The 27,137-nt window shown below is 45.1% G+C and overlaps 1 protein-coding gene across 1 annotated transcript in view; it reads left to right on the top strand.

The window, feature by feature from the left end:
- The window catches only part of SAXO1 (stabilizer of axonemal microtubules 1), a 37,061-nt gene extending 21,134 nt beyond the window's left edge, over positions 1–15,927 (top strand). The window contains exon 3 of the mRNA XM_055427677.2: positions 14,927–15,927. Coding sequence (XP_055283652.2) covers positions 14,927–15,927 — 1,001 coding nt within the window. The remainder of the gene's footprint in view (positions 1–14,926) is intronic.
- The last annotated feature ends 11,210 nt before the right edge of the window (positions 15,928–27,137 follow it).

The raw sequence follows: 27,137 nt of genomic DNA on the forward strand, positions 1-27,137 counted from the left end.
TGTGTTGTATTTGCTATAGGTAAGATAGATAACCAGCAAGGATCTGTTCATCTTTAATTCCTATTGGACTGCAAAAGTTTTAGGAAAGTTCTAGAGGAAAGTGAGAATCCCTTGGTGAGTTGCCAGATAGCTGACAGTACAAAGGCAAATTAGACCAATGAATTTTGAGTGAATACGCATGGAAACGGGATGCAGATTGAAATGTATAGCATCGATTCTCCCTTCTAGTTACCGTCCCCACCCAGAAGAGAACCACTGTGTTGACCCTTAACTTCGTAAATTAGTTTTGCCAGTTTTGAACTTCGTTATAATGAGATGGGTTCCTTCTTTATGGGGCATTTTCTGCATTCCAGGCATAGTATCAGCACCCGTGAAGGAAGCACACTGACCCGCCCTTGACTTTGTAGTCTGGTAGGAGAGACGGGACATCGGGTGGTGTGTGCCGCAGGCAGCAGTCACTCACTCTGTGGAGCACGAGCCACGGGACTGACACCAGGGGGATGGAGGCCAGGTTTGTGATCAGTAACTGCGCTGCTTATAATTACATGGTTGCCCTAAGAATATGTGCACAACTGTCCCTGTCACACGTCTGTGATGTCTGCCTGTGGTGATAGTGGGTTTTTAAAATTATCATTTAAAAATCTGGCTGCATCATGCAGCACATGGAATCTTAGTTCCCTGGGAAAGTGAAAGTTGCTCAGTCGTGTCCGACTCTGCAACCCCATGGACTATACAGTCTATGGAATTCTCCAGGCTGGAATACTGGAGTGGGTAACCTTTCCCTTCTCCAGGGGATCTTCCCTGGAGATCTAACCCTGGTCTCCTGCATTGCAGGCAGATTCTCTACCAGCTGTTCCATGAGGCAAGCCTAAGCATACTGGAATGGGTAGCCTATCCCTTCTCCAGTGAATCTTCCCAACCCAGGGATCAAACTGGGGTCTCCTGCATTGCAGGTGGATTTTTTACCAACTGAGCTATGAGGGAAGCCCCTTAGTTCCCTAACCAGTGATCTAACCTGCAGCCATGCATTGGAAGCATGGAGTCTTAACCATTGGACCACCAGGGAAGTCCCCAGTAGTGTCTTATTTAGTCAAGCTTAACACTTGGCCATGGGGAGGTGGAGAGGCTTGAGGGGATGTAGGAATCTTCCTGAAGCCCTTCCAGGAGCTCTTAATCTATCATTCTGGAAGATTCTAAATGTGGTTGAGTATCTCTGCTTTTGCTTTTCTTGTCCTTTTACTTTCTTTAGTGTCACCTATTATCTTTTACTCTTCCATAGCCACCTTCTGCCAAGCCACATTCTGGACGTTGTCAAATCCCCAGACAGCTCCACCTTCGTGCCCTCCACCATCCGGTCCTTTTGGCTCTTGTATTTACTCCCACCGTGACGGTCCTTGGGCTCCCTGGGACCTCCAGCCCACTGACGCCTCAGCCTTCCTTCTCATCATCACCAGCCCCTCCTGTGTCTGTCCCCATGCAGCTTATTCCACGTTGTATCACTGCAGGCCCTCTCTTAACTCCCTCTTTCCTCTGTCCTTCTGCTTCCTCCTGGTCACAACCAAACCCTGCCTTCTCCAAGTCTGCCGCTGGACGCCTAGCTGCGCATCTCTCCAGCCTTATCCGCTCATCTCTGTTGGCCACAGAAAGCAAGCAGAGAGATCTTTTGAAAATAGAAATCTCACCTGACCTCTCCTCTACCTAAAATTCCTCAAATAATGTCTCCAGTTCTTAGGATAAACTCCTCCACCTTTGCCCGGTCCTGTGCTGCCTTGAAGATTTGGCTGCCTCCTCCCTGAGCCCCTCTGCTCTGGCCACAGGAGCTTCTTTCAGTTGCTTTGCTCCACTTCTTTTCTGTCTCAGGGCGTGTTGCACTGCCCTTGCCTCTTTTGAGAGCCTTCCTCCCATCCCCTCTCCAGGGCTCATCCTTCTGCAAAGGACAGAAGCATCACACCTTCCGAAGGTGCCCCAGACCTTCTCCCATGCCAGACCAGACACATCCTGTAAGGTGCGTGAAGACTGACTTGTCCTACCTTGTTTCATAATTCATTTTGTAATTTAGTTTAACATTTGCCTCTTTGGTTAGATTGCAGGCTCCAAGAGAGCCGGGGTCTGCCTTTTTCTTTGTCTGTTACCCTCGACAGGGCAGGCATCACAGCAGATGTTGTATTAGGAGGCAGCCCAGCGAGGCGCGTTGGGGGGGGCACTCTGGCCTCTGCAGGGCTCCTCTGTTTCCCTTTTTGTCCCGTGTTTATAGGAGGGCCAAAAATGGACACTGAGCAGGCAGGAAAAAACAGAGCCCAAGTGAGCACTTCCCTTTGATGGGTGAGGAGGCAGGGCTTCTGCTCGGGCTCATCTGACCGCATCCTCTCCTCTCTACATCCTCCCTGTGGGTTTCCTGGATTTACAAGTCTTGACAGAGTTAGAGGCTCTTCAGAGCAGCTGTCTGCTCAGCTCAGCTTCCCCTCTCCACCTTGCCCTGGGTGCAAGGAGAGATCTAGGGCTGAGAAATACTCCCTGCTTTCCTTAATGGTTGGCAAGGATGGAGTATCCCAGTGGTATTATTTAAAAGGACATCTCCCTCCATTCCTCCCACAAAATAATCCCCCCTCAAAATCAACACACAGAAGAAAATATCTAATCTGCAATACTCTTCCCCCTTCTCCAAACATTTACATCTCAAATTACCCTCTGCAAACCAGAGAATGGTATTCTACTGCTAAAACGGAGTCATGGCTGACTTTGCCTTACTGAGAATGTTAGTATTGAGAAAACCCTATTTTCTTTTTTTTAAAGCAGTTAATAGGTACCAGAAATGTGTCTGCTGACACAGACTTAAAATTTTTTTAAAACTGAAGTACGGTTGATTTACACTGTTGTATTAGTTTCTGCTGGACAGCAAAGTGAATCAGTTATATATCAACTCCACTGTTTTTTAGGTTCTTTTCCCATATAAGCCATTACAGAGTATTGAGTAGAGTTCCCTGTGCTATAAAGTAGGTCCTTATTTGTTATATATTTTATTTATAATAGTGTGTATTTGTCAATCCCAATATTCCAGTTTATTCCTTCCCTCTGTCCCCCTGGTAACAAGTTTATTTTCTACATTTGTAATTCTATTTCTATTTTATAGGTAAGTTTATTTGTATGCTTTTCTTTAGATTCTACATATAAGCGATATCATATGGTATTTGACTTTCTTCACTTAGTATGATAATCTCTAGGTCCATCCATGTTGCTGCAATTGGCATTATTTTATTCTTTTTATGGCTGAGTAATATTCCATTGTATATATATACCACATCTTCTTTATCCATTCCTTTGTTGATGGACATTTAGGTTGTTTCCATGACCTGGCTATTGTAAATAGTGTTGCAATGAACATTGAGGGTGCGTGTATCTTTTCAAATTGTTTTTTTTTCCCAGATATATGTCCAGTACTGGAACTGCTAGATCAAATGGTAGCTCTGTTTTTAATTTTTTTTTTCAAAAGATTTGTTCTCATTCTTTAAAAAAAATAATTTTATTTATTTATTTATGACTGTTCTGGGTCTTCATTTCTGTGTAGGCTTTTCTCTAGTTGCAGCAAGTAGGGGCTGCTCTCCAGTTGAGTGTGTGGGCTTCTAATTGCAATGGAACATGGGCTCTAGGGCACTTGGGCCTCAGTAGTTGTGGCCCTCAGGCTCTAGAGCACAGGCTCAGTAATTTTGGCACACAGTTTTAATTGCTCAGAGGCATGTGGGATCTTCCCATATCAGGGATCAAACCCATGTCTCTTGCATTGGCCGGTGGATTCTTTATCACTGAGCCACCAGGAGAGTCCTGTTTTTAGTTTTTTAAGGAACCTCCATACTGTTCTTCATAGTGGCTGCACCAATTTACATTCCTACCAGAAGTGTACTTACACAGATTTAATGAAGTAGCCACAGGACTGTTCTGAACCAGGCATGCTTAGACCTTTTGGTTTTATTCTGGCTACATAGGTACCTGAGGGTAGGTTTCCTAGTTCTCCTCTGAAATTCGGGTTTAAAATCAGTTCAGTGTGTAGTCAAAGAAAACATCTGTCATTTGGTGTCAGTTGTAACCTATGTGTAACCTACTGTTTTGCATAATACTTACCGTATCATATAATCTCAGTGGTTAATTTTTTCCATTACTCCTTTAGGATATAGTGGCTTCCAAAACTTGGCCTTAAGTGCCAAACATTTATTTTCCGCTTTTAGCACAGGGGATGCTGCAGTGAAGATGTGTTTAGTGAGGTAATAAATGAACGAATAGTTCTAGATCTCTATTTACAAGGGCTCCCGGTGACATAGTTTGGCATTCAGTTCAGTTCAGTTCAGTCGCTCAGTCGTGTCCGACTCTCCGCGACCCCATGAATCACAGCACGCCAGGCCTCCCTGTCCATCACCAACTCCCGGAGTACACTCAAACTCATGTCCACAGAATCGGTGATGCCATCCAGCCATCTCATTCTCGGTCGTCCGCTTCTCCTCCCGCCCCCAACCTTTCCCAGCATCAGAGTCTTTTCCAGTGAGTCAACTCGTCGCATGAGGTGGCCAAAGTATTGGAGTTTCAGCTTTAGCATCAGTCCCTCCAATGAACATCCAGGATTGATGGTGCCGGCCAAGGGCAGGAGTGAAGCATGGGGAAGACCCAGGACATTTGCTTTTTGCCTGCTGCACAACCTCATGCATATTTGAAGGGCCACATTCTTGCCTTATCTGTTGACTTATCGCTCATGTGATGACTTGTTTCTCTTATGGAAATAGTATTGCTTTAATAAGTCTTCTGTAGCAGTCTTTATGGTTTTGTGTCTATACATTGATTCTCCTTCCAAAGGGAAGGTGGGGTAGAAACCAAAGATCAAGGTCATTAAATAGATGTACTTCAGTGGGTGCATCTATATTATGTCTATATGCTCTGCTTGCTATTGTTGCATAGGAAAAATATGCAAACTTTTCCCTTACTACTCTTATGGCCAGTGCCTTTACTGGCCTCCAGAAAACCACTAGTAAAATTTGCTCCAGCAGCATTTGGTTGTAATTTTGACATTTTCAAAACACTGTGCAATTGGAAAGATTGAGAGTGTAATTACTTGATGCTCAGCTTTAGGTTTAGCTATTTTTTTTAGACACATTATTGAATGGAATCCCTTTTAAAGAGGTTCTTGCCAATTACGCACATGACACCCTGGCCCTGAAGGGCTTTTACTGATGGCTTTTCAGGCATGTGAATAGTTTGTCATGTGGAATTCTGAGGTTTTTTGGTAATTTACGCTGGGTGGAGGAAGTTAGGAGGTTGGATAATAATGTGGTTTCCACTGTATTGTTGGGTATCAGAAATCATATGAGGCAACTCTCAGTTTAGGAACCTGTTTTCTTAACACTTCATCCATCACAGGAGAGGGCCAGAAAACCCTGTCCTCCCCACCCCCATGTACCTTGAGGCAGTGTGTAGGCATCTACAGGTAGATGCCCTCATTTCAGTGAGGCTTGAAATCTGAGGGGGAAACATGTGGTTTATATTCAGCAAGATGGTTCCCTCTAAGGCCCCCTAATGCTTTCAAGATGCTGATAGAGCCATTAATAGCTCTTGGAGAAAGATTAGATTTTCAATTAAAATGAAGCCAATTTAAAATAAATAGTTGGTAGTATTATTAGCCTGAAATAAGCTTAAGAGTGTGCCTGGGGGTGGGGATGTCAGGACTTACAGCGTGGCAGAGTGAGGAACTTGACAAATTCTATCCCCAAAAAAGCAACAATAAAACTGGACAAAACAGTAAAAACCAACCATTTTAGGGCTCTGGAACTCAACCAGAGGGGTACAACAAATTGAGAATCATTTATTCAAGAAAAACTACTAAACTATGTTATGAACAGTGGGAGTGTGTGGTGTTTTATCCTGGGGCTGCTTCCATCACCCCTCCCTCAAGTTCCATCTGTGTGGTAGTTCTGCTTGGGCAGGCTGGGCTGCGAAAACCAGCAACTTTGCTGCCAGTGAGGGCTGATTGGAGAAAAGTGCGTACTCAGGCAATTCAGTAAAAACAATAGTGACATTAATGGCAGAAAAATTAGGGAAGACAGCTTCTGTGGTTAGTTTGAGGTTGCAGTACTACTTGAAGCAAGCAACAGACCAGTAGATCAGTCAGAAATTTACCAAAGAGATTCAGAGAATGGGACAGACTCAGAGGTGGGCCTTGATAAGCTCATACATATTCCTGCTGGTCGGGAAAACTGCGTATATGGGCAAGGCAGTGTGCAGGCTCAAGAGATCAGAGAAAGGGTCTAGTTATTTACTCATCTTTCCTGGCTGAATGTGATGCCTGGTGCATATGCAGAGAAGATATGAGACAGCCTGGCAGAAAATAAAAGCTGGGAAAAGTTTGTAAACTGTACAATCTTTGACTATATTCTCCAACTCACACACAGATTCATTAGCAAATGGTGAAAACCTTAGTGGCTTAAGGTGCCTAAGTATGTGTGCTAGTTATTTACTCATCTTTCCTGGCTGAATGTGATGCCTGGTGCATATGCAGAGAAGATATGAGACAGCCTGGCAGAAAATAAAAGCTGGGAAAAGTTTGTAAACTGTACAATCTTTGACTATATTCTCCAACTCACACACAGATTCATTAGCAAATGGTGAAAACCTTAGTGGCTTAAGGTGCCTAAGTATGTGTGCTTAGTCGCTCATTCGTGTCCAAGTCTGTGATCTCATGGACTGCAGCCCACCAGGCTCCTCTGTCCATGGGAATTCTCTAGGCAAGAATACCAGAGTGGGTTGCCATGCCCTCCTCCAGGGGATCTTTCCCACCCCGGGATTGAACTCAGGTCTTCCACATTGCAGGTGGATTCTTTACCATCTGAGCCACTAGGAGGGGGGGTGCTTATGTATAACTTCTGGTTAATCAGAGGCTGATTACTAAACTGTGCTATGATAGAGGGTACCTTTTAGGAGTCTAGGCCTAAAAGTAAGATCAATTAAAAAGAGAAAACTGCCAGTACCATACTATAGTGATTACTGTAGCTTTGTAGTATAGTCTGAAGGCTTCCTGGTTGGCTCTATTGGTAAAAAACCCTCCTGCCAATGCAGGAGACATAAGAGACATGAGTTTGATCCCTGGATTGGGAAGATCCCCTGGAGGAGGGCATGGCAACCCACTCCAGTATTCTTGCCTGGAAAATCTCATGGACAGAAAAGCCCGGCGGGCTACAGTCCATGGCATCACAAAGATTGGATATGACTTAGAAACTAAGCAATAACCACAGTCTGAGGTCAGGGAGCCTGATTCCTCCAACTCCATTTTTCTTTCTCAAGATTGCTTTGGCTGTTTGGGGTCTTTTGTGTTTCCATACAAATTATAATTTTTTTTGTTCCAGCTCTGTGAAAAATACCACTGGTAATTTTGGTATGGATTGCATTGAATTGCTTTGGGTAGTATAGTCATTTTCACAGTACTGATTTTTCCAGTCTAAGAACATGGTATATCTCTCCATCCATTTGTGTCATCTTTGATTTCTCTCATCAGTGTCTTACAGTTTTCTGTATACAGCTCATTTGTCTTAGGTAGGTTTATTCCTTGGTATTTTACTCTTTTTGTTGCAATGGTAAATGGGATGGTTTCCTTAACTTCTCTTTCTGATTTTTTTTTGTTGTTAGTGTATAAGTATGCAAGAGATTTCTGTGTATTAATTTTGTGTTTTGTGACTTTACTAAATTCTTTATTGAGACAGATCTAGTAGTTTTCTGGTGGCATCTTTAGGATTTTCTATGTATAGTATCATGTCATCTGCAGACAGGGAGAGTTTTACCTCTTTTTTACCAATTTGGATTCCCTTTATATCTTTTTCTTTGATTGCTGTGGATAGAATTTCTAAAACTATGTTGAATAATAGTGGTGAGAGTGGGCACCCTCATCTTGTTCCTGATGTTAAAGAAATGCTTTCAGTTTTTCAAAAATTGAGAATAATGTTGCTGTGGGTTTATCTGGCCTTTATTATGTTGAGATAGTTTCTCCCATGCCTACTTTCTGGAAAGTTTTTTTTTTTTTAATCATAAATTGGTTTAATTTTGTTGAAATTTTTTTCTACATCGATTATCATATGGTTTTTCTCCTTTAGTTTGTTAATATGGTGTATCACATTGATTGATTGATACATGAAGTATCAGTATATGCATTGCATCCCTGGGACAAACCTCACTTGATCATGGTATATGATCCTTTCAATGGGTTGTTGTATTCTGTTTGCTAGTTTTTTGTTGAGAATTTTAGCACCCATGTTTATCAGTGATATTGGCCTGTAATTTCCTTTTTTGGTAATAATTTTGTCTGGCTTTGATTATCTGGTCATCAGGGTGATGATAGCCTTGTAGAATGAGAAATAATATCAAAATAGGTAGTGAGAATCCATGTTTTTAGATTGAAGAGTCAATGCAGTTTAAGGTACAGTTCCACCCAAATTTATTTACAGATTCAATGCTATTCCTATCAAAATTTCAGCAGGTTTTTTGTTGTTGCAGAAATTGGCATGGTATGATTCTAAATTTTATTTATGAAAATCAAACCAAAGTAGCTGAAAATCTGTCTTTTTCACAAATGGTGCTGAGTTCGATATCCACTTGCAGAAACATGAACTTAGACATTACTTCACACCATACTAAAAATTTAACTCAAAAAGGATCAGAGATTTAAATGTAAGAGCTAAAAATTTAAATCTTTTAGACTAAGGCATAGGGGAAAAAAGTAAATTTTATAAAAATTCAAAACCTCTGTATGTTTTAAAAGATACTAGCAAGAAAATGGGAGAAGGCAATGGCACCCCACTCCAGTACTCTTGCCTGGAAAATCCCATGGATGGAGGAGCCTGGTAGGCTGCAGTCCAAGGGGTTGCTAAGAGTCGGACCCGACTGAGCGACTTCACTTTCACTTTTCACTTTCATGCACTGGAGAAGGAATGGCAACCCACTCCAGTGTTCTTGCCTGGAGAATCCCAGGGACGGGGGAGCCTGGTGGGCTGCCGTCTATGGGGTCACATAGAGTTGGACATGACTGAAGTGACTTAGCAGCAGCAGCAGCAGCAGCAGCGAGAAAATGAGAAGGTAAGTGACAGACTGGGAAAAAATATTTACAAATTGCATATCTGGCATTGGACTTGTATCTAGAATACAAAAATAACTCACAACTCAAAAATCAGACAAACAACTGTATTAAAAAATGGGCAAAAGATTTGGGTAGATATTTTACCAAAAAGACAAATGAATGGCTAACAAGCACATACACAGATACTCAAAAATTTTAATCATTAGGGAAATGTAAATTAAAATACAATGAGATACCACTAAACACCCACTATAGAATGCCTATAATTAAAAAACAAATGGTAATAACAAGTGTTGAAGATGTGGAGAAATGAGAACTTTCATACATTGCTGGTAGGAATGTGAAGTGGCACACCCACTTTGGAAAAGTTTATGGTATGTTGAAAAGTTAAACGTAAATTAAACATATAACCTATCAATTTTGCTTCTTGGTATCTACCTAAGAAAAATGAAAAGATATATCCTCACAAACACTTGTCTATAAATGTTCCTAGCAGAAATTTTCATAATAACCAAATGATGAAAACAATCCAAATGCCCATCAAATTTACTCTAGTACTATTCTACAATAAAAGGGAGTGAACTGATACGTGCTATGACAGGGATGTTAGTTCTAAAACGTCTTGTAGGTCTTCATAGAACCGTTCAACTTTGGCCTCTTCAGCGTTACTGGTAGGGGCATAGGCCTGGATTACTGTAATATTGAATGGTTTGCCTTGGAAACAAACAGAAATCATTCTGTCGTTTTTAAGATTGCATCCAAGTACTGAATTTCGGACTCTTTTGTTGACCATGATGGCTACTCCATTTCTTCTAAGGGATTCCTGCCCACAGTAGTAGATATAATGATCATCTGAGTTAAATTCACCCATTCCAGTCCATTTTAGTTCACTGATTCCTAGAATGTCTACGTTCACTCTTGCCATCTCCTGTTTGACCACTTCCAATTTGCCTTGATTCATGGACCTAACATTCCAGGTTCCTATGCAATATTGCTCTTTACAGCACCGGACCTTGCTTCTATCACCGGTCACATCCACAACTGGGTATGGGTTTTACTTTGGCTCCATCCCTTCATTCTCTCTGGAGTTACTTCTCCACTGAGCTCCAGTAGCATACTGGGCACCTACCGACCTGGGGAATTCCTCATTTAGTATCCTATCATTTTGCCCTTTGTTACTGTTCATGGGGTTCTCAAGGCAAGTATACTGAAGTGGTTTGCCATTCCCTTCTCCAGTGGACCACATTCGGCTGTGGTCCATGTGATCAGATCGACTAGTTTTCTGTGATTATGATTTCAGTGTGTCTGCCCTCTGATGCCCCCTCGCAATACCTACCATCTTATTTGGGTTTCTCTTACCTTGGTTGTGGGATATCTCTTCACAGCTGCTCCAGCAAAGTGCAGCCGCTGCACCTTACCTTGGACAAGGGATATCTCCACAAGGCTGCCCCTCCTGACCTTGAACGTGGAGTAGCTCCGCTTGGCCCTCCTGTGCCTGCGCAGCCACCGCCTATTGGACATGTGGTAGCTCCTCTTGGCCGCCGGCCCTGGCCTTGGGCATGGGGTAGCTCCTCTCGGCCAGGCTTCTTTGCATGGTCGGTTGCGCCGGAGCCGGCGTCCTTTTCATTATAGGGGACTGGAATGCAAAAGTAGGAAGTCAAGAAACACCTGGAGTAACAGGCAAATTTGGCCTTGGAGCACGGAATGAAGCAGGGCAAAGGCTAATAGAGTTTTGCCAAGAGAACGCACTGGTCATAGCAAACACCCTCTTCCAACAACACAAGAGAAGACTCTACACACGGACATCACCAGATGGTCAACACCGAAATCAGATTGATTATATTTTTGCAGCCAAAGATGGAGAAGCTGTATACAGTTAGCAAAAACAAGACCAGGAGCTGACTGTGGCTCAGATCATGAGCTCCTTATTGCCAAATTCAGACTTAAATTGAAGAAAGTAGGGAAAACCACTAGACCATTCCGATATGATCTAAATCAAATCCCTTATGATTATACAGTGGGAGTGAGAAATAGATTTAAGGGACTAGATCTGATAGACAGAGTGCCTGATGAACCATGGACAGAGGTTCGTGACATTGTACAGGAGACAGGGACCAAGACCATCCCCATGGAAAAGAAATGCAAAAAAGCAAAATGGCTGTCTGAGGAGGTCTTACAAATATCTGTGAAAAGAAGAGAAGCAAAGAGCAAAGGGGAAAAGGAAAGATATAAGTATCTGAATGCAGAGTTCCAAAGAATAGCAAGGAGAGATAAGAAAGCCTTCCTCAGTGATCAATGCAAAGAAATAGAGGAGAACAGCAGAATAGGAAAAACAAGAGATCTCTTCAAGAAAATTAGAGATACCAAGGGAACGTTTCATGCAAAGATGGGCTCAATAAAGGACAGAAATGGTATGGACCTAACAGAAGCAGAAGATATTAAGAAGCGGTGGCAAGAATACACAGAAAAACTGTACAAAAAAATCTTCACGACCAAGATAATCATGATGGTGTGATCACTGACCTAGAGCCAGACCTCTTGGAATGTGAAGTCAAGTGGGCCTTAGAAAGCATCACTACGAACAAAGCTAGTGGAGGTGATGGAATTCCAGTTGAGCTATTTCAAATCCTGAAAGATGATGCTGTGAAAGTGCTGCACTCAGTATGCCAGCAAATTTGGAAACCTCAGCAGTGGCCACAGGACTGGAAAAGGTCAGTCTTCATTCCAGTCCCAAAGAAAGGCAATGCCAAAGAATGCTCAAACCACTGCACACTTGCACTCATCTCACACACTAGTAAAATCATGCTCAAAATTCTCCAAGCCAGGCTTCAGCAATATGTGAACCGTGAACTCCCAGATGTTCAAGCAGGTTTTAGAAAAGGCAGAGGCACCAGAGATCAAATTGCCAACATCTGCTGGATCATGGAGAAAGCAAGAGAGTTCCAGAAAAACATCTATTTCTGTTTCATTGACTATGCCAAAGCCTTTGACTGTGTGGATCACAATAAACTGTGGAACATTCTGAAAGAGATGGGAATACCAGATCACCTGACCTGCCTGTTGAGGAACCTGTATGCAGGTCAGGAAGCAACAGTCAGAACTGTACATGGAACAACAGACTGGTTCCAAATAGGAAAAGGAGTACGTCAAGGTTGTATATTGTCACCGTGCTTATTTAACTTATATGCAGAGTACATCATGAGGAATGCTGGGCTGGAAGAAGCACAAGCTGGAATCAAGATTGCCGGGAGAAATATCAATAATCTCAGATATGCAGATGACACCACCCTTATGGCAGAAAGTGAAGAGGAACTCAAAAGCCTCTTGATGAAAGTGAAAGAGGAGAGTGAAAAGGTTGGCTTGAAGCTCAACATTCAGAAAACTAAGATGATGGCATCTGGTCCCATCACTTCATGGAAAATAGATGGGAAAACAGTGGAAACAGTGTCAGACTTTATTTTTTTGGGCTCCAAAATCACTGTGGATGCTGATTGCAGCCATGAAATTAAAAGACGCTTACTCCTTGGAAGGAAAGTGATGACCAACATAGATAGTATATTAAAAAGCAGAGACATTACTTTGCCAACCAAGGTCCGTCTAGTCAAGGCTATGGTTTTTCCCGTGGTCATGTATGGATGTGAGAGTTGGACTGTGAAGAAAGCTGATCGTCAAAGAATTGATGCTTTTGAACTGTGGTGCTGGAGAAGACTCTTGAGAGTCCCTTGGACTGCGAGGAGATCCAGCCAGTCCATTCTAAAGGAGATCGATCCTGGGTGTTCATTGGAAGGACTGATGCTAAAGCTGAAACTCCAATACTTTGGCCACCTCATGCGAAGAGTTGACTCACTGGATAAGATCTGATTCTGGGAAGGATTGGGGATGGGAGAAGAAGGGGACGACAGAGAATGAGATGGCTCTGTGGCATCACCAACTCGATGGACATGAAGTTGAGTGAACTCTGGGAGTTGGTGATGGACAGGGAGGCCTGGCGTGCTGTGATTCATGGGGTTGCAAAGAGTCGGACACAACTGAGCAACTGAACTGATGACAGGGATGAACCTCCTTTACATTATGCTTAGTGGATGAAGCCAATACTAAACACTATATATTGTGAAATTCTATGTATAGAAAATGTCCAGAAAAGGCACATTTATAGTGACCAAGAAATGATTAATTATTGCCAAGGGATGAGAATGAAGATTGCAATGGCTTGATTAGATTTTTAGCTTTGTGATGGAAATGTTCTATAACTAGATTAAAAAAATTTTTTTAATTGAAGTATAGTTGATTTACAATGTTTTGTTAATTTATGTGGTACAGCAAGGTGATTCAGCATAACTAGATTTTGATTATAGATTATTGCACAACTCTGTAGAAATTATGTGTGTAAGATGCATTTTATATTTATATAAATATAAATGGTATATTTATATAAATATAATTTGTGCATTTATATTTATACAAATTATACCTCAAGAAAGCTGTTTACAAAAAGTGTGCCTGTGGACTCCACTGGTATTGGCTATATATATCAAAGACTGCTTTTGTTCTCTTTGTAATGTTGTAGGCTAGAGAATTCCCTGTGGATTCAGAGTTGGTTAGCCAGCATAGTCCCCCTTATTCTCCTGGAGTGCCATATTTGATGCATGTGGATTGTATGTGTGATGATAGGAACATAGTGGCGATTGCCCCATGGATGACCAGGAGGCCTGGTTGGTCTGGCTGGTGGCCCAGCAAGGCTGGGTTGTGAATCTTTGGTCTCACTGCTCTGCATGTACCTTCCCAGTCACTGTTTGCTGATTCATAGAGGGCTCCTTCCGTTAGAGGAATGGAACTGTTCTTGGATAAGGGAAAACCAGCAGTTGGACTGGAGAAGACAATGGCAACCCACTCCAGTACTCTTGCCTGGAAAATCCCATGGATGGAGGAGCCTGGTAGGCTGCAGTCCATGGGGTCGCACAGAGTTGGACACGACTGAAGCGACTTAGCAGCAGCAGCAGCAGTTGGACTCCTCTGTTGGAATCCATTCCGTGGGTCCAATCATGGCTGTGGACCCTCTGAAATCCCCACATGCAGCATTGTGGTGTGATGAGACTCCTATAAATTAGTCTCCTCTGCATGTGTGTGCCGGAGAAGGCAATGGCAAGCCACTCCAGTACTCTTGCCTAGAAAATCCCATGGACGGAGGAGCCTGGTAGGCTGCAGTCCATGGGGTCGCTACGAGTCAGACATGACTGAGCGACTTCACTTTCACTTTTCACTTTCACACATTGGAGAAGGAAATGGCAGCCCACTCCAGTGTTCTTGCCTGGAGAATCCCAGGGACAGGGGAGCCTGGTGGGCTGCCATCTATGGGGTCACACAGAGTCGGACACGACTGAAGTGACTTAGCAGCAGCATGTGTGTGCAGCTAAGTCCTTCAGTCGTATCCGACTCTTTGTGATCCCATGGACTGTAGCCCACCAGGCTGCTCTGTCCATAGGGATTCTCCAGGCAAGAATACTGGAGTGGGCTGCCATGCCCTCCTCCAGGAGAGCTTCCTGACCCAGGGATCGGACCTGCATCTCTTACATCTTCTGCATTGGCAGGCGGGTTCTTTACCACTGGCACCACCTGGGAAAACTGCTGCTGCACAGTAATCTGCAAATACCACAAAGTTGAAACATCAAGCCCTTGGTTGAGGTGGCGGCAGGGATCTAGTCTGGCTTTCCTCTGTCTCCTGTAACATCTCCCTGAAGACTGGCTTGTGGCTTTGGGGCTTCTGGGAATACATGCAGGTTGAGTGATTGGATTTATGAATAATCACCACTCCTGCTTTATTTTCAGCTGACTATTTACCCTGGAACCAACCAAGACGAGAGCTGCTTCATCCACCTCACCACTACCGGCCGGCATCAACCAAGTTTGATAGTCGCACCACACAACAGGACGACTATTCCATGAAGGGCCTGGTGAACACCAGGAGCTGTAAGCCTCCAGCTGTGCCCAGGCTCTGCAACATCCCCCTGGAGGATCTGACAAACTACAAGATGAGCTACGTGGCCCACCCCTTGGAGAAGCGCTTTGTGCATGAGTCAGAGAAGTTCAGACCCTGTGAAATCCCCTTTGAAAGCCTCACCACCCACAGAGAGGCATACCGGGGTCTGATGGGGGAGCCAGCCAAGAGCTTGAAACCTGCCAGACCTTGTGGGCTTGACATGCCCTTTTCCAACACCACTGAGTTTCGAGATAAGTACCAAGCCTGGCCAACGCCCCAGGTGTTCTCCAAACCTCCTGCCGTGTATGTCCCTCCTGAAGAGAAGATGGACCTTTTGACGACAGTGCAGGCCCACTACACGTACCCTAAGGGTGCCCCAGCTGAGTCCTGCCGACCTGTGCTCTCGGTCAAGAAGGGTGGCCGATTTGAAGGCTCTACCACGACCAAAGCGGACTACAAGCAGTGGGCCAGCACGCGGACAGAGCCAGTCAAGCCCATCCCCCAGTTGAACCTTCCCACTGAGCCCTTGGACTGCCTGACCACCACACGAGCCCACTATGTGCCCCACCTGCCCATGATGACCAAAAGCTGCAAGCCCCTCTGGTCTGGGCCCCGAGGAAATATCCCTGTGGAGGGCCAGACCACGTACACCATCAGCTTTACTCCTAAGGAAGTGAGCAGGTGCCTGGCTTCATACCCTGAGCCTCCTGGCTACCTCTTTGAGGAAATAGATGCTTTGGGGCACAGAATATACCGGCCCGTTTCTCAGACAGGCTCTCGGCGGAGTAGCCGTTTTTCTGTAGGTGATTCAGAAAATCCCAACCAGCAGGAGTTGACAGTGTCAGCCTGATTTTTAAAGGTTGTAATTTAGAAATTGCACAATACTTATAAAATCATATGGTTGAGCTATTCATTGGACCAAAACAGAAAAAAAAAAAAAGAATTCCCCAAAAATGAAAAAAAAAATTTCGTCGTCGTTTCCTGGACACTTGAATAAAATGAGAATCACTTGACTCAAGGAAAATGACATTTAATCACTGGCTGATCAGTCCCCTAACCCTCCCTCTGCTGTCTCCCCTCTCGGGCCCTTTACCTTGTACTGATGGAATCAAAGCTGGTCTCTGAGGTTTCCTTCCCATCCAGATGTATTTTACTAGTTTAATCGTTGTATAAATTGACACTGTGATCATCCCTTGCCAAGTATGACATGCCAAAGAATAAACTTCATTTTGGGGGGATTGACTGCAGGTCCGTGTGTTCACCCCAGACTCTGCAGGTCTGTGCTGTCTACGCAGAGAGCAGGCCATGTTTCTTGCGACCCTTGAGGATATTTCAGCCTAACTGTCTCGTTGCCTTGTCATCCTGGTAGGGGTGCCTCAGGCCTGATCTGGAGTCTTGTTTAGGGGCCTCTCTGCCCAGAGCTGCTTCACAGGGCATCTTTCTACCTCTTCACATCACGACATACCAGTAACAACAGTGTTGTCTCGTGGTATATGAGTCTCGTCATGAGTCTTGCCCATGAACCAGGCACTGAACTGAAAGTTCCTCTTCCCTCCATGCTGTTCCCCAGTTCTGATACCATGGAGTATATTTTAGGGTTCTACAGACTCCAAAGAGAGACAGATGGAGGGAAAGGACAAGGTTCTATGGCAGTCCTAGGAAAGCATGGACTGCCAGACCTCTCTCATTCCCAAACCAGTGCAGGCTCTGAGTTCAGGGAGAGGAGGGGGTGGAGAAAGGGAGCCCTCGGCAACCAGGCAGTTGGCAGCTGGCCCTTAAGCTATGAGCTCTTCTAAATGCTCAGAACCTGGAAAAAATGGCCGCACATGGGGCTGATTCCTGGGAAGCCTGGGCCCGCTTGTCCTAAAATGACAGCTATGACCAGGCCTCTCACAAAGTGTGACATAGTGATATTGGAGAAAGGGTTGGAGGTTCCTCTTTGGGGCCTAAGGTTTGATCCCAAGGTTAAGTAATTTGGAGATTTTTTTTTTTTTTTTTTAATTAGGAAGAATCAAGGAGGGACTTTGTTCAAGAGGGCCCAGGCCAGGATCAGATGGGTTCAAGGTCTGTGTGAGCCTCATCCAGGGGGATGCAGATTAACACTTGGGTTATCTGCCTCTCTTTTGAGTCTGTAGAACCCTAAAATATACTCCATGGTATCAGAGAACTGGGGAACAGCATGGAGGGGAGAGGAACTTTCAGTTCAGTGCCTGGTTCATGGGCAGGAAGCCTGTATCTCTTATTCAAGTCTATCTTTCCATGGCCCTCACCTCCCTGACCCAGACTTTCAGGTCCCCACTCATTGTCTTCTCACCGTGAGGTTAGTTTGCATCACTGGATTGGGATTTATGGCATTTAATCCTCTTGGTTGTATCAGGTGTGGATGACTGCCCTTGAGGGATAAAGAAGCTTGGAGAGATGATGCACCTTGCCTAAGGCCACAGAGTTTGGAGCACCAAGGCCAAGACTGGAACCCAGGTCTTTTGTTTCAAGATCCAGGGCTCTTGACTCAACACCAGGCACCTCCCATCTGCAGTGGCTCAGATCTTATGGCTCCATCAACCACATCAAATTGTACTGTCTCTGTTTGAACTCCTTTCTGGAGGCCATTAAGCTAAAGGAGGCCATTTAGGAGGGTAGGTTTTTTTATTTTTGTTTCATCATTTTTCACAGATCAAAGGAATATTGGCACTTGATTTGAAAAACCAAATGGTATTAAAATGCTTATAAAACGGCAGCAGTCTCTTAAGCAGCCACCCCTTAGTCTCTATTATAACTTCCCCAGAGAACAATTGTAAATAATTGGACCTGTTTCTACTAATATTTTCCCTCAAATTCCTTAATAATGTTGTTTTAGTTGCTTAGTTGTGTCCGACTCTCTTGTGACCCCATGGACTGTAGCCCGCCAGGCTCTCTGTCCATGGGATTTCCCAGACAAAAATACTGGAGTGGATTTCCATTTCCTCCTCTAGAGGATCTTCCCAACCCAGGAAATGAACTTGATTTCCTTCTTGGCAAACATATTCTTTACCATTGAGCCACCAGGGAAGTCCATAGTATATATACTAATAGTATGAAAGTAAAATTGCTCAGTCGTGTCTCTTTGCGACTCCGTGGACTGTAGCCTGCCAGACTCCTCTGTCCATGGAATTCTTCAGGAAAGAACACTGGAGAGGGTAGCCTTTCCCTTCTCCAGGGGATCTTCCTAACCCAGGGATCAAACCCGAGTCTCCTGCATTGCAGGCAGATTCTTTGCCTTCTGAGCCACCAGAAAAGCCCCTGAAGAGAGAGAAAGTGTGTGTATGTGTGTGTACTGGTGTCTGTTGACTCATTGATTTTAGACCTAGTATGTTTTGGTAGATTAGGTATTTTAATTCTTTTACACCCCTTGCTTCTCTCCCCCTTCTTAATATAGTTATATGAGAGTATGCGGTAATGTCAAAACTAATAAGCTTTTCTGATGAGTAGGAAGGGAAGAAATGAAAAAAGATAGATATGACTGTTTTGGGAGCACTGAGTCCCCTTGGGGTGAGAAATTTCCTCTGAGCTCTTTCTTTGTGACATTTGGGATCATCTCCATGGTCACTCCAGGCTAGATAACCCATCCAGGGCATCTCTGCCTTATGTGTCTCTCTAGGACTTGAGGAGTTGGCTCTCCCCTACTCCTAGTCCTTCTTACGACAGTAGTTAATACAAATAAATTCATAAAATACATAAAGAAGGACACAAGTGGCTTTTATGGGTGCTAGTGGAACACAATGGCTGAGAGCATATGAGAGAGTCCAGCAGACCTGGGTTTGCATCTTGGTCCTCGTCACACACTATCTACGGGGCCTTGGTCAAATTCTTCACAGTGTGGATGATACTGGTCTCATGGTTTGGATTGAATGATTGAGTATATATCAATCACTTAGGCATGGCTTATCTTTAACTTATTAAATGTAGATGAGGATGACAACAGTGGTGGTGGTGATGATGATGAAGACTGCTGAATTCTGCCTGCTGAAACTACGTGTGATTTTATTGGTCAGTGTTTACAAGTGTGCAGGTAAGGACAACTGCTCATGTTTTAATTTACTTATTTTTAAACTATTTCTTTATTTTGGCTGCCTTGGCTCTTCATGGCTGCACGCAGGCTTTCTGCAGTTGCAGCGAGCAGGCTCTGTCCTCTGGTTGTGGCGCTTGGGCTTCTCACTGCCACAGTTTCTCTTGTTGTGGAGCATGGACTCTAGAGTGCAGACTCAGTAGTTGTGGCTCATGGGCTCAGTTTCTCTGCAGCATGTGGGATCTTCCCAGATGATAGAATATAATGGAAGCTGTGTCCCCTGCACTGGCAGGTGGATTCTTAACTACTGGACCACCAGGAAAGTCCCACTGCTCATATTTTAAATTTTGTGTATTTTATATAGTTTTAAATACTTCCTTTTTTCTTATAGTTCATTTACTTTTAGTTGTTCTGAGTTGGAGTTGATAACTGCTCCCTGGAAATGTCATTTAAGAACATTACTTGGGCCACAAGAAAGGAAAAAGACAGTGATCTGAGCTGATGGGGCCTTGATTCCCCTCTCCTGCTCTCCCATGGCAGCTTCTTGTAATCAGTTCTATGTATTGGGCTCCCATATAAGAGACTGTTGGAGAAAGATTCTTTTACAGTTATGAAAACCCATGCACAAGTGTGCACACACTGCTCTAAGACCCCATGGCATCCTATTCAACAAACTCTGATGATGGAAGACTTCAAACACATTGTCTTCTCTTGAAGTACACACACATAATTTATTTCATGCCTTTCTCACTTGTGGGAATGAAGTGAGAGCTTAATCACCTACCACATTCCAGGGTTTCCGAGGCTTTCAGCATGTTATAAAAGAAAAATTATTAGAGACCAGAAATCAAATGCAAACAGAAAAGTATGGCCAAGCAGGAAACCTGCTTCAGTGCAGAATCCAGTATGCTCTGGGATGAGGCTCTGGAGAAGCAAACAGGTGGAGCTTTTAAAGTTCAAAGATGGGAAAGCTCTATTCTGCTGGAAGGAAGTGGGATCTCAGGGTGAGGCTGATGGGCGGAGGTGGTGGGGTCAGTTGGTGTGGAGACGCTGGTGGATGAGTATGGCCTGCTAGTTTGTGATGTGGTGACCGGGGGCATCTGCTGGCCACTCCCAGTGATGGTGTCTTCCTGCCTGTGCTTTGCACGGGCAGCCTCACGTCAGCAGCCTAGGAGGCCAGGGCACCTCTCATTCCCTGGTTCTCCTTACGATGAGGACTGCCTGTGTGGTTAAAGACTCTGGCACATCACTTGTATTTTTTGAAGATCAGGACCCCCCCTTTCCAGTTGGCCTCCCAATTATGATAGAAACACAGCACCAAGGATAGCTTGAAGACTCTCCAATCTGCTGCTTGTTGCGTTTTCACAGGAAACATCTCTGAAGATGGGTCCCCCTTATTTGGCCTTGGCTCCAAGATCTTAGGCCGGGCAGTGACTAGAGGCTGGGGAAGGCAGGGTCCGTTGTCAGTGATTCTTTCAGCAGTCCCCACTTTTAGCAGCATTTGTTACTCTGATCTCCATGGTACCTGCTCTTTCAGATCCTGAGCTCCTGCCAGAGTCTGCCTGTCAGACCCACTCCTTATCAGCCCCAGCATTCTCGTGGCATTTTTATTCTGGGCTTGTCTGCTCCACGCTTGCCAGTTATTGTTCTGCTGTCTCCCTGCTGTCTTCTTCCATTTTCTTGAAAATCCTTGTTCACTGATGACCCTCCTCCCATCTTCTTCACTCTGGTATTTTATAATTTCATCATTGCTTAGAAGAGTTGAGTGGTGTGTGTGCAGGGACAGGCCAGAGATGAGCTCGAGTTGGCAGCCACCACTTGCCTGGGCAGAAAGCCCGCTGAAGGTAGAACAAGACTAATGGACTTTCTTGGGGTCTTCTCCACTGGAAAGCACACCTGGAGGGTGACCTTTCCCCCTGAAGGGAATGAAAGGCAAACATGGGCAGTCAGCATAGAATAAGTACCAGGTCAACTAGTGTCTGCAGTGAAGAGAGTCCTGGATCTTGGGCCACTGCCTTCTAAACCCCAGGCTGTTCCCCAGGCTGTGCACATGGCTTTGGACAGCGTCCTCCCACTCCATCCTCGGCCCCATCTGCTGTCCTCCTTACCCCTTTCAGGCATCACCAGCGGTTTCATGGAGGAGGGTCTAGGGGCTCAGAGAAAACCTTCTACTGAAACAGAAACCACAGCCCAGTTCTGACACCAGGAGCATCAGCCCTGGCCAGGGCCTTGCTTGGGGATGGCAAGGGAGCTAGTACTTCCTGCTCTGTCTCCAAATACCTTTTCATTTGTAGTCATACTGCCCTAAAAGTATTTGCAGTAATGTACACAGAGCAGCTGTCCTCCCCACCCTCTTCCACACTTCTACCTGTAACGCAGGAGGGAAGCAGTCTGCTCAAAGGCAATAGGATCAGCACAACAGACCCTTCCCAGAGGGGTGCTCTCTTTTGGCGATCTGGTCATTTAGGGCTTGAAGATGCACTGAGCAATTCATATTCTCCAAAAGGGCTTTTCAGCTGTGCAGCTGTTGTGAGGAAGTAGCTGGGCTGGTGGGGTGTGTACAGGTCCTAATTGAGGATTAAATGGCCCCCTGGCTCCTCAGACCTGCCAGGCCATCACCCAGGCCCACATCTGGTCCTCAGACCTTGAAGAGGAGGACAGAGGCCCTTCTGAGCATAAGCACTGGGGGTGGGGGCCAGCAGAGGTATTTTCTTTGGCTGGACAAGCTCAGAGTTTCCACATGGCTGGCTGAGCAGGTGCTTGTCTGCTCCCCACTTTGAGGGTGCCCTGGGGGAACCTAGGAGACTGTGAACCTTTCAGAACATGTGCTCTGGATTCTGGAAAAGGCATCAGAGTAGTGCTAAGCTGGGCTCCTCTTTAAGTCGTACTTCTGGGCCACAGGTGCCTGGGTCCCTGCCTCCGGGTCCTAGGATGCTGATATGAGACATCCTGATGGCTCTTCCTTGTCAGGTCTCGAGGTGTGGCAGCAATCACAGCTTGATGCTAACTGAAGGGATTCAGGAACTTTCCACTCCTGTGGTTGAATCTAAAACACTGATTTTCTTGGGCTTTTACTGCCCAAACAAAACAGCCTGCCTGTATACCTGTGACCTGCCTACCTCATCAGGACCAAGGTGGTTCTTTCAATGACAGGGTGAAGCTTGGTTTCTTCTGTGTGACCCCAGTGCATGCGTATTACGTCACTTCAATCATGTCCAATTCTCTGCGACTCCATGGACTGTACCCACCAGGCTCCTCTGTCCATGGGATTCTCTAGGCAAGAATATGCGAGTGGGTTGCCATGCCCTCCTCCAGGGATCTTCCCGACTTGGGGATCGAACTGGCATCTCTTGTGTCTCCCACATTAGCAGGCAGGTTCTTTACCACTAGTGCCACCTGGGAAGGCCATTTCATGTTATAGGAGCAGAAAACCGAGGAGCCTACAAACACCCTTTAAACAGGCAAGCAGCTACTTAAGGCAGACAAAATGCCTGTAAAATGACTGCAGTTTGACACATCTATGCCAGTGAATGACTTATAAACTAAGAAATGGAATTTTTTGGACAACAGACTCTCTTGGACTTAAAAAAACAACAAAACTTTTCACTTGAAAGTTTCTAAGCAGGGCCCAGTGCTTACTGTTGACTTGGAGGGACTCTTTTCTTGGCTAAGCATTGTAATACCTCTTACATTGAGAGGTCAGTTATTTGGAAACTTCAGCTGTCCAAAACTGAGGCAAGACCTGGAAATAAGCGTCTTGTAAGCTGCCAAAGTCATTGACGTGCATTTCATGTGTGGAAACTCAGGTACTTCTCACAGCGCTCACTCTCAGCATATTGGCCCCTCTCCTCTACTCTTCTTTTAAAAACACAGACTTCCAAAGAGTTTTTTTCCCTATTTACTAGCCCACAGAAGAGTAAGAGAGACTGCCGCTGGTATGACACACTTAGAACAGAAAGCATGGACAACGGATAGCTTGGCACTGGGACTAGAGGCCAAAAAAGACTGTTAAAAAATGCAGTATCCGAAAGCATGGCCGCTCGTGAATCATCCCAGTATAACACACACACACACATATGTGCACACATATTTTATTGGGTCTGGAAAATATACCACAGTTTGTGCATATGACCCCAGTTCAGTAAAAAGAAGAAAAAATCAGACACATTTTTGAAGTCTGGGTAAATGCATCAGCAGTGTTGGAAAAATAAATTCCTGTTTGTCTCAGAATAGTAAGGGAAGGGGGATTTGGAGTATTTTAATATAAGGTTAATCTACAGGTAATGTGTATCACCCCAATGTCTTTTCTGTGGAATACCAGCCCTGGGATATGGTCTTCAAATATGTTCATTGGCTATGTAGATCAGGGAGAGGCTGCCTATTATATCCTCCTGCTGGAGATGCATGATGCATTTTGATCCTTTGAAGTCTTTGTGAAGTCCTATAGTAAAGGCACCTTGTTTAACTTCATATATTCCAGGCCATGAATTAGCATTCTTGTAATTACAAGTACTCAAAACTAAAAAAGAGTATTTGTTGGTTCAGGTGGTTGAACAGTCTAGAGCTTTGTCTGTGGCCTTCAGGCATAGTTGGATCCAGGGGCTTGAACGCTGTGACAGGAGCTTTCTTTTCCTCTACATTACCTTCTCAGGCAGGCCCTTTCTATATGGTGGTTTCCAGCAATTGTGCGTTTACAGCATCCTTTTAGCTAAAGTGCTTCTCCTTTGCAGTGGTTCCAGTAAACTTCCCTGAATTGAGTCTCTCTTGCTTGGCTGAGTCTCACGCTGATCCCTGAACTGATGGCCCTGGCCAGGGAGATGGAAAATACTCATTCTCTAGGCCAGGATCACCCAGGCACGCCTGGACTGAGCAGTGTATATACATGTGGGGTCAATCCCATGCAAACTACATGAACTGTAGGAGGGCTGGGGTGAGGGGGCTGTCCCAAAGAAAACTGGGACATGGTTTCCAGGGAAGGAAGGGATTATGCTGAGCAGGAAACAACAGTTTCCAACTCTGACAACAGAGTCCTTTTGTTGTGCAAGATCCATTGGCGCATACCTGGAGAAACACTTGCCAAGAGATCACTGCACATTTTTTTTTCAAAGAAGTTTAGAATGTAGTAAAACACACGCGTGCAAGCATATGGTTGGACCTTTTTTTGATGATGCAGAAACCCAGTGGATTCTGCAGGGCCTCGGGGTCAGCTCTGAGTGCTGAAACATCCTGCTCACCATCCACTGAGGTTGTTTGGCTTCTTGATAAATGGGAGGTTATGGCACAGCCAAGTGTAAGGCCCAAGGAGCCTGGGAAGTTCACGCATGGGACAGTGGACATAAGGGCATGTCTCCTGTGTCGCTTTCCCACAGCACAAACGCACACCGCCTCATTTTATCCACATACAGCGCTTCTGTGTTTGCTATTCTCCTGCCCAGGCAGGGAGTGGAGGCTCAGAGAGGCTAAGCAATTTGGTGAATTACTCACAGCCTTGCTCAGGACATTGGAGGAAATGACATTTGTAAAACAAACCTTGTGAACAGCAAAGATGTTTTTGAATGATGCCTTGGATTTGGAGGAAGGAGGATGCTAGCTATAGATAGAGGCAGGAGACGCTGGAGGTTGAGAGAAAAGAACCCAACTGGGAATGCTTTATGTAAAAAAAGTTTTTATTTGCCCACACTGTGTAGCGTGTGGGACCTTAGTTCCCTCACCAAGGATCGAATTCATGCTCCCCTGCATTGGAAGTGAGGAATCCTAAGCACTGGACTGCCAGGGAGGTCCCTGGGATGTTTTTAAGGGGCCGTTCAGTTGGCAGGTGTGTGACTTCCGAAAGGATAAGGCTGAAAGAACTATGTCTGTCTGAATGATTCTTCACTGTATCTCGTACTGTGTTAGCATTCAGACTTATGAATTACTTCTGGACAACACACACAGATATAAAAATATTGATTAAGTTGCAATAGGGCTTTTTTCCATGATGCTCGATCGCTTTACAAGTCAAATATATAAAAAGGAATGATTACATCCAGAGATAAAAGTTATTTGCAGATATTTTTACATTTTAAGCTTTTGGTCTAAAATAATCACTTTAGACTCTAGAAAACGATCCCTTGGGATTTTCCAAGGGAAAGGATATTTTCATCTTGTGACCTGCTAACATATAGTCCATCTGCTGTGTTGGTTTTGTTATAAGCTCTCACAGGGAGGCAGTGTCCTGGGCTCTGGTGATTGCTGTATGTCCTGCCTCTGCTTGCCCGGCTGCCCCAGGGGTCCATCTGGCTTGAGGTTATGACAGTGTTTGTGCAGCCCTTTTCCCAGACTCCTGGATCAGCTACAGTTCTCACCACCCTCCTGCCTCGGGGGCACCTCCAGGGGACCCATCCAGACAACCTGTAGGTGTTCTCCAGTTTCTCAACGAGCGTGCGTCCAGTGAGTCCCTTGTCTGGTGGGTGGTTGCTCAGGAACCTTGCCTTCTCCCTCCACACGTCACATCTTTTGTGCCTCCCCTCCCTAGATACGCCTCTCTCTCCCCTCTGCCCCATAGCCGCTATCTTAGCTCCAGCACCAGGAGGGACAGGATGCCCCATCTGTCACAGCATTGGCCACACTTCTCCTTTTCCTGCCATCTGTACATACGTGCATACATAGATTTATTCATTCCTTCAGAAAATATTTATTAGATGCTTTGGGCTAATCAGTAAACAGAGAAGATGCAGATCCTACCCTTCGTGAGGCTTACTGTCTAGTCGGGAAGAGACAAACACTCAATAATAAATACACTGTACAACTAACATGGGCTTCCATGGTGGCTCACTGGTAAAGAATCTGCCAGCCAGTGTAGGTGATGTGGTTTTGACTTCTGGGTTGGGAAGATTCCCTGGAGAAGAAAATGGCAACCCACTCCAGAATTCTTGCCTGGGAAATCCCATGGACAGGGGAGCCTGGCGAGCTATAGTCCACGGGGTTGCAAAAAGCTGGACACGACTTAGTGACTAAACCACAATAAATATATGTGTATCTAATAATGTATAATATATAATATAAATGCAATAATAAACACATGATAAAAAGTATCATATGTATGGTAACTTAAAAGGTGATAAGAGCCATGGTAAAAGGAAAAAGTCATCAGGATTAAGAGGACCTGGGAGTTCTGGGAGGCCCAGGGTGACTTGAACAGAGTAGTCGGGGTGGGCCTCACTGAGAAAGGGAGACTTGAGAGAGTCAAAGGAAGAGGGAAGGGTGTTTAGGAATACCTCGAGCACAGGCCCTGACATGAGCATATTTCGGTCCAGGTGTGTCCAGGGAGTGGTCCTGAGGCCAGTGCCAGGCCAGTGCAGAGCCCACTGCCAGGAATTTGGCTTTTACTCCACGGCGAGCCAACGTTAAACTTGCAACTGGGAAGTGCCTGGATCAGGTTTCCATTACAGTTGTCACTGTGGTCACCCTGTCACGTGCTCTGAGGGGGCAGCAGTGGGCCAGGGTAAAAGCAGGGCTTGGCAGGGGGCTTCTTACCTAGAGAAAGATGCCCGGCTGGTGGAGGCGGGGGCAGTGAGAAAAGTGGCCCATCCTGGCACGTTCTGAAGGTAGACCCCGTGGAGTGGCTGACTGAAGGTAGAGTGAGAAGCAGAGGGGATCAAGCATGACTCCAGAACCTTCGGTCTGAGTGACTGGAAGGATGGGGCTGCCATCCACTGAGGTCGAGGAGGCTGGGCTGGGACGTCTGAGTGCGGGCCAGTCATTCACGTGGGCAGCGAGGGGTCGTGGGGCCATTGCAGCCAGGCAGGCCTGGCACTTCCACTCACCACTGTGGACCCAGTACGGCCCAGGGGTGACTGGAGCATCCTAGGGTTTTCTAGAAACGTGTCCTCTTTCTGCTTCTGCTTTCTCCCCTACAACTTTTAGGGAGATTGGGTTCTTTGCTGAAGTGCAGAAGGAAAGATCTTTTGAGTTCCCAGGCACCGGGATTGGACAGGTAATTATAATTGTGCTGGGTGCTGTGAGGGAGGAGGAGG

This window comes from Moschus berezovskii, chromosome 7, assembly GCF_049115385.1.
Source record: "Moschus berezovskii isolate FMDL1 chromosome 7, NW_MosBer_1.0, whole genome shotgun sequence".
Lineage (NCBI taxonomy): Eukaryota > Metazoa > Chordata > Mammalia > Artiodactyla > Moschidae > Moschus > Moschus berezovskii.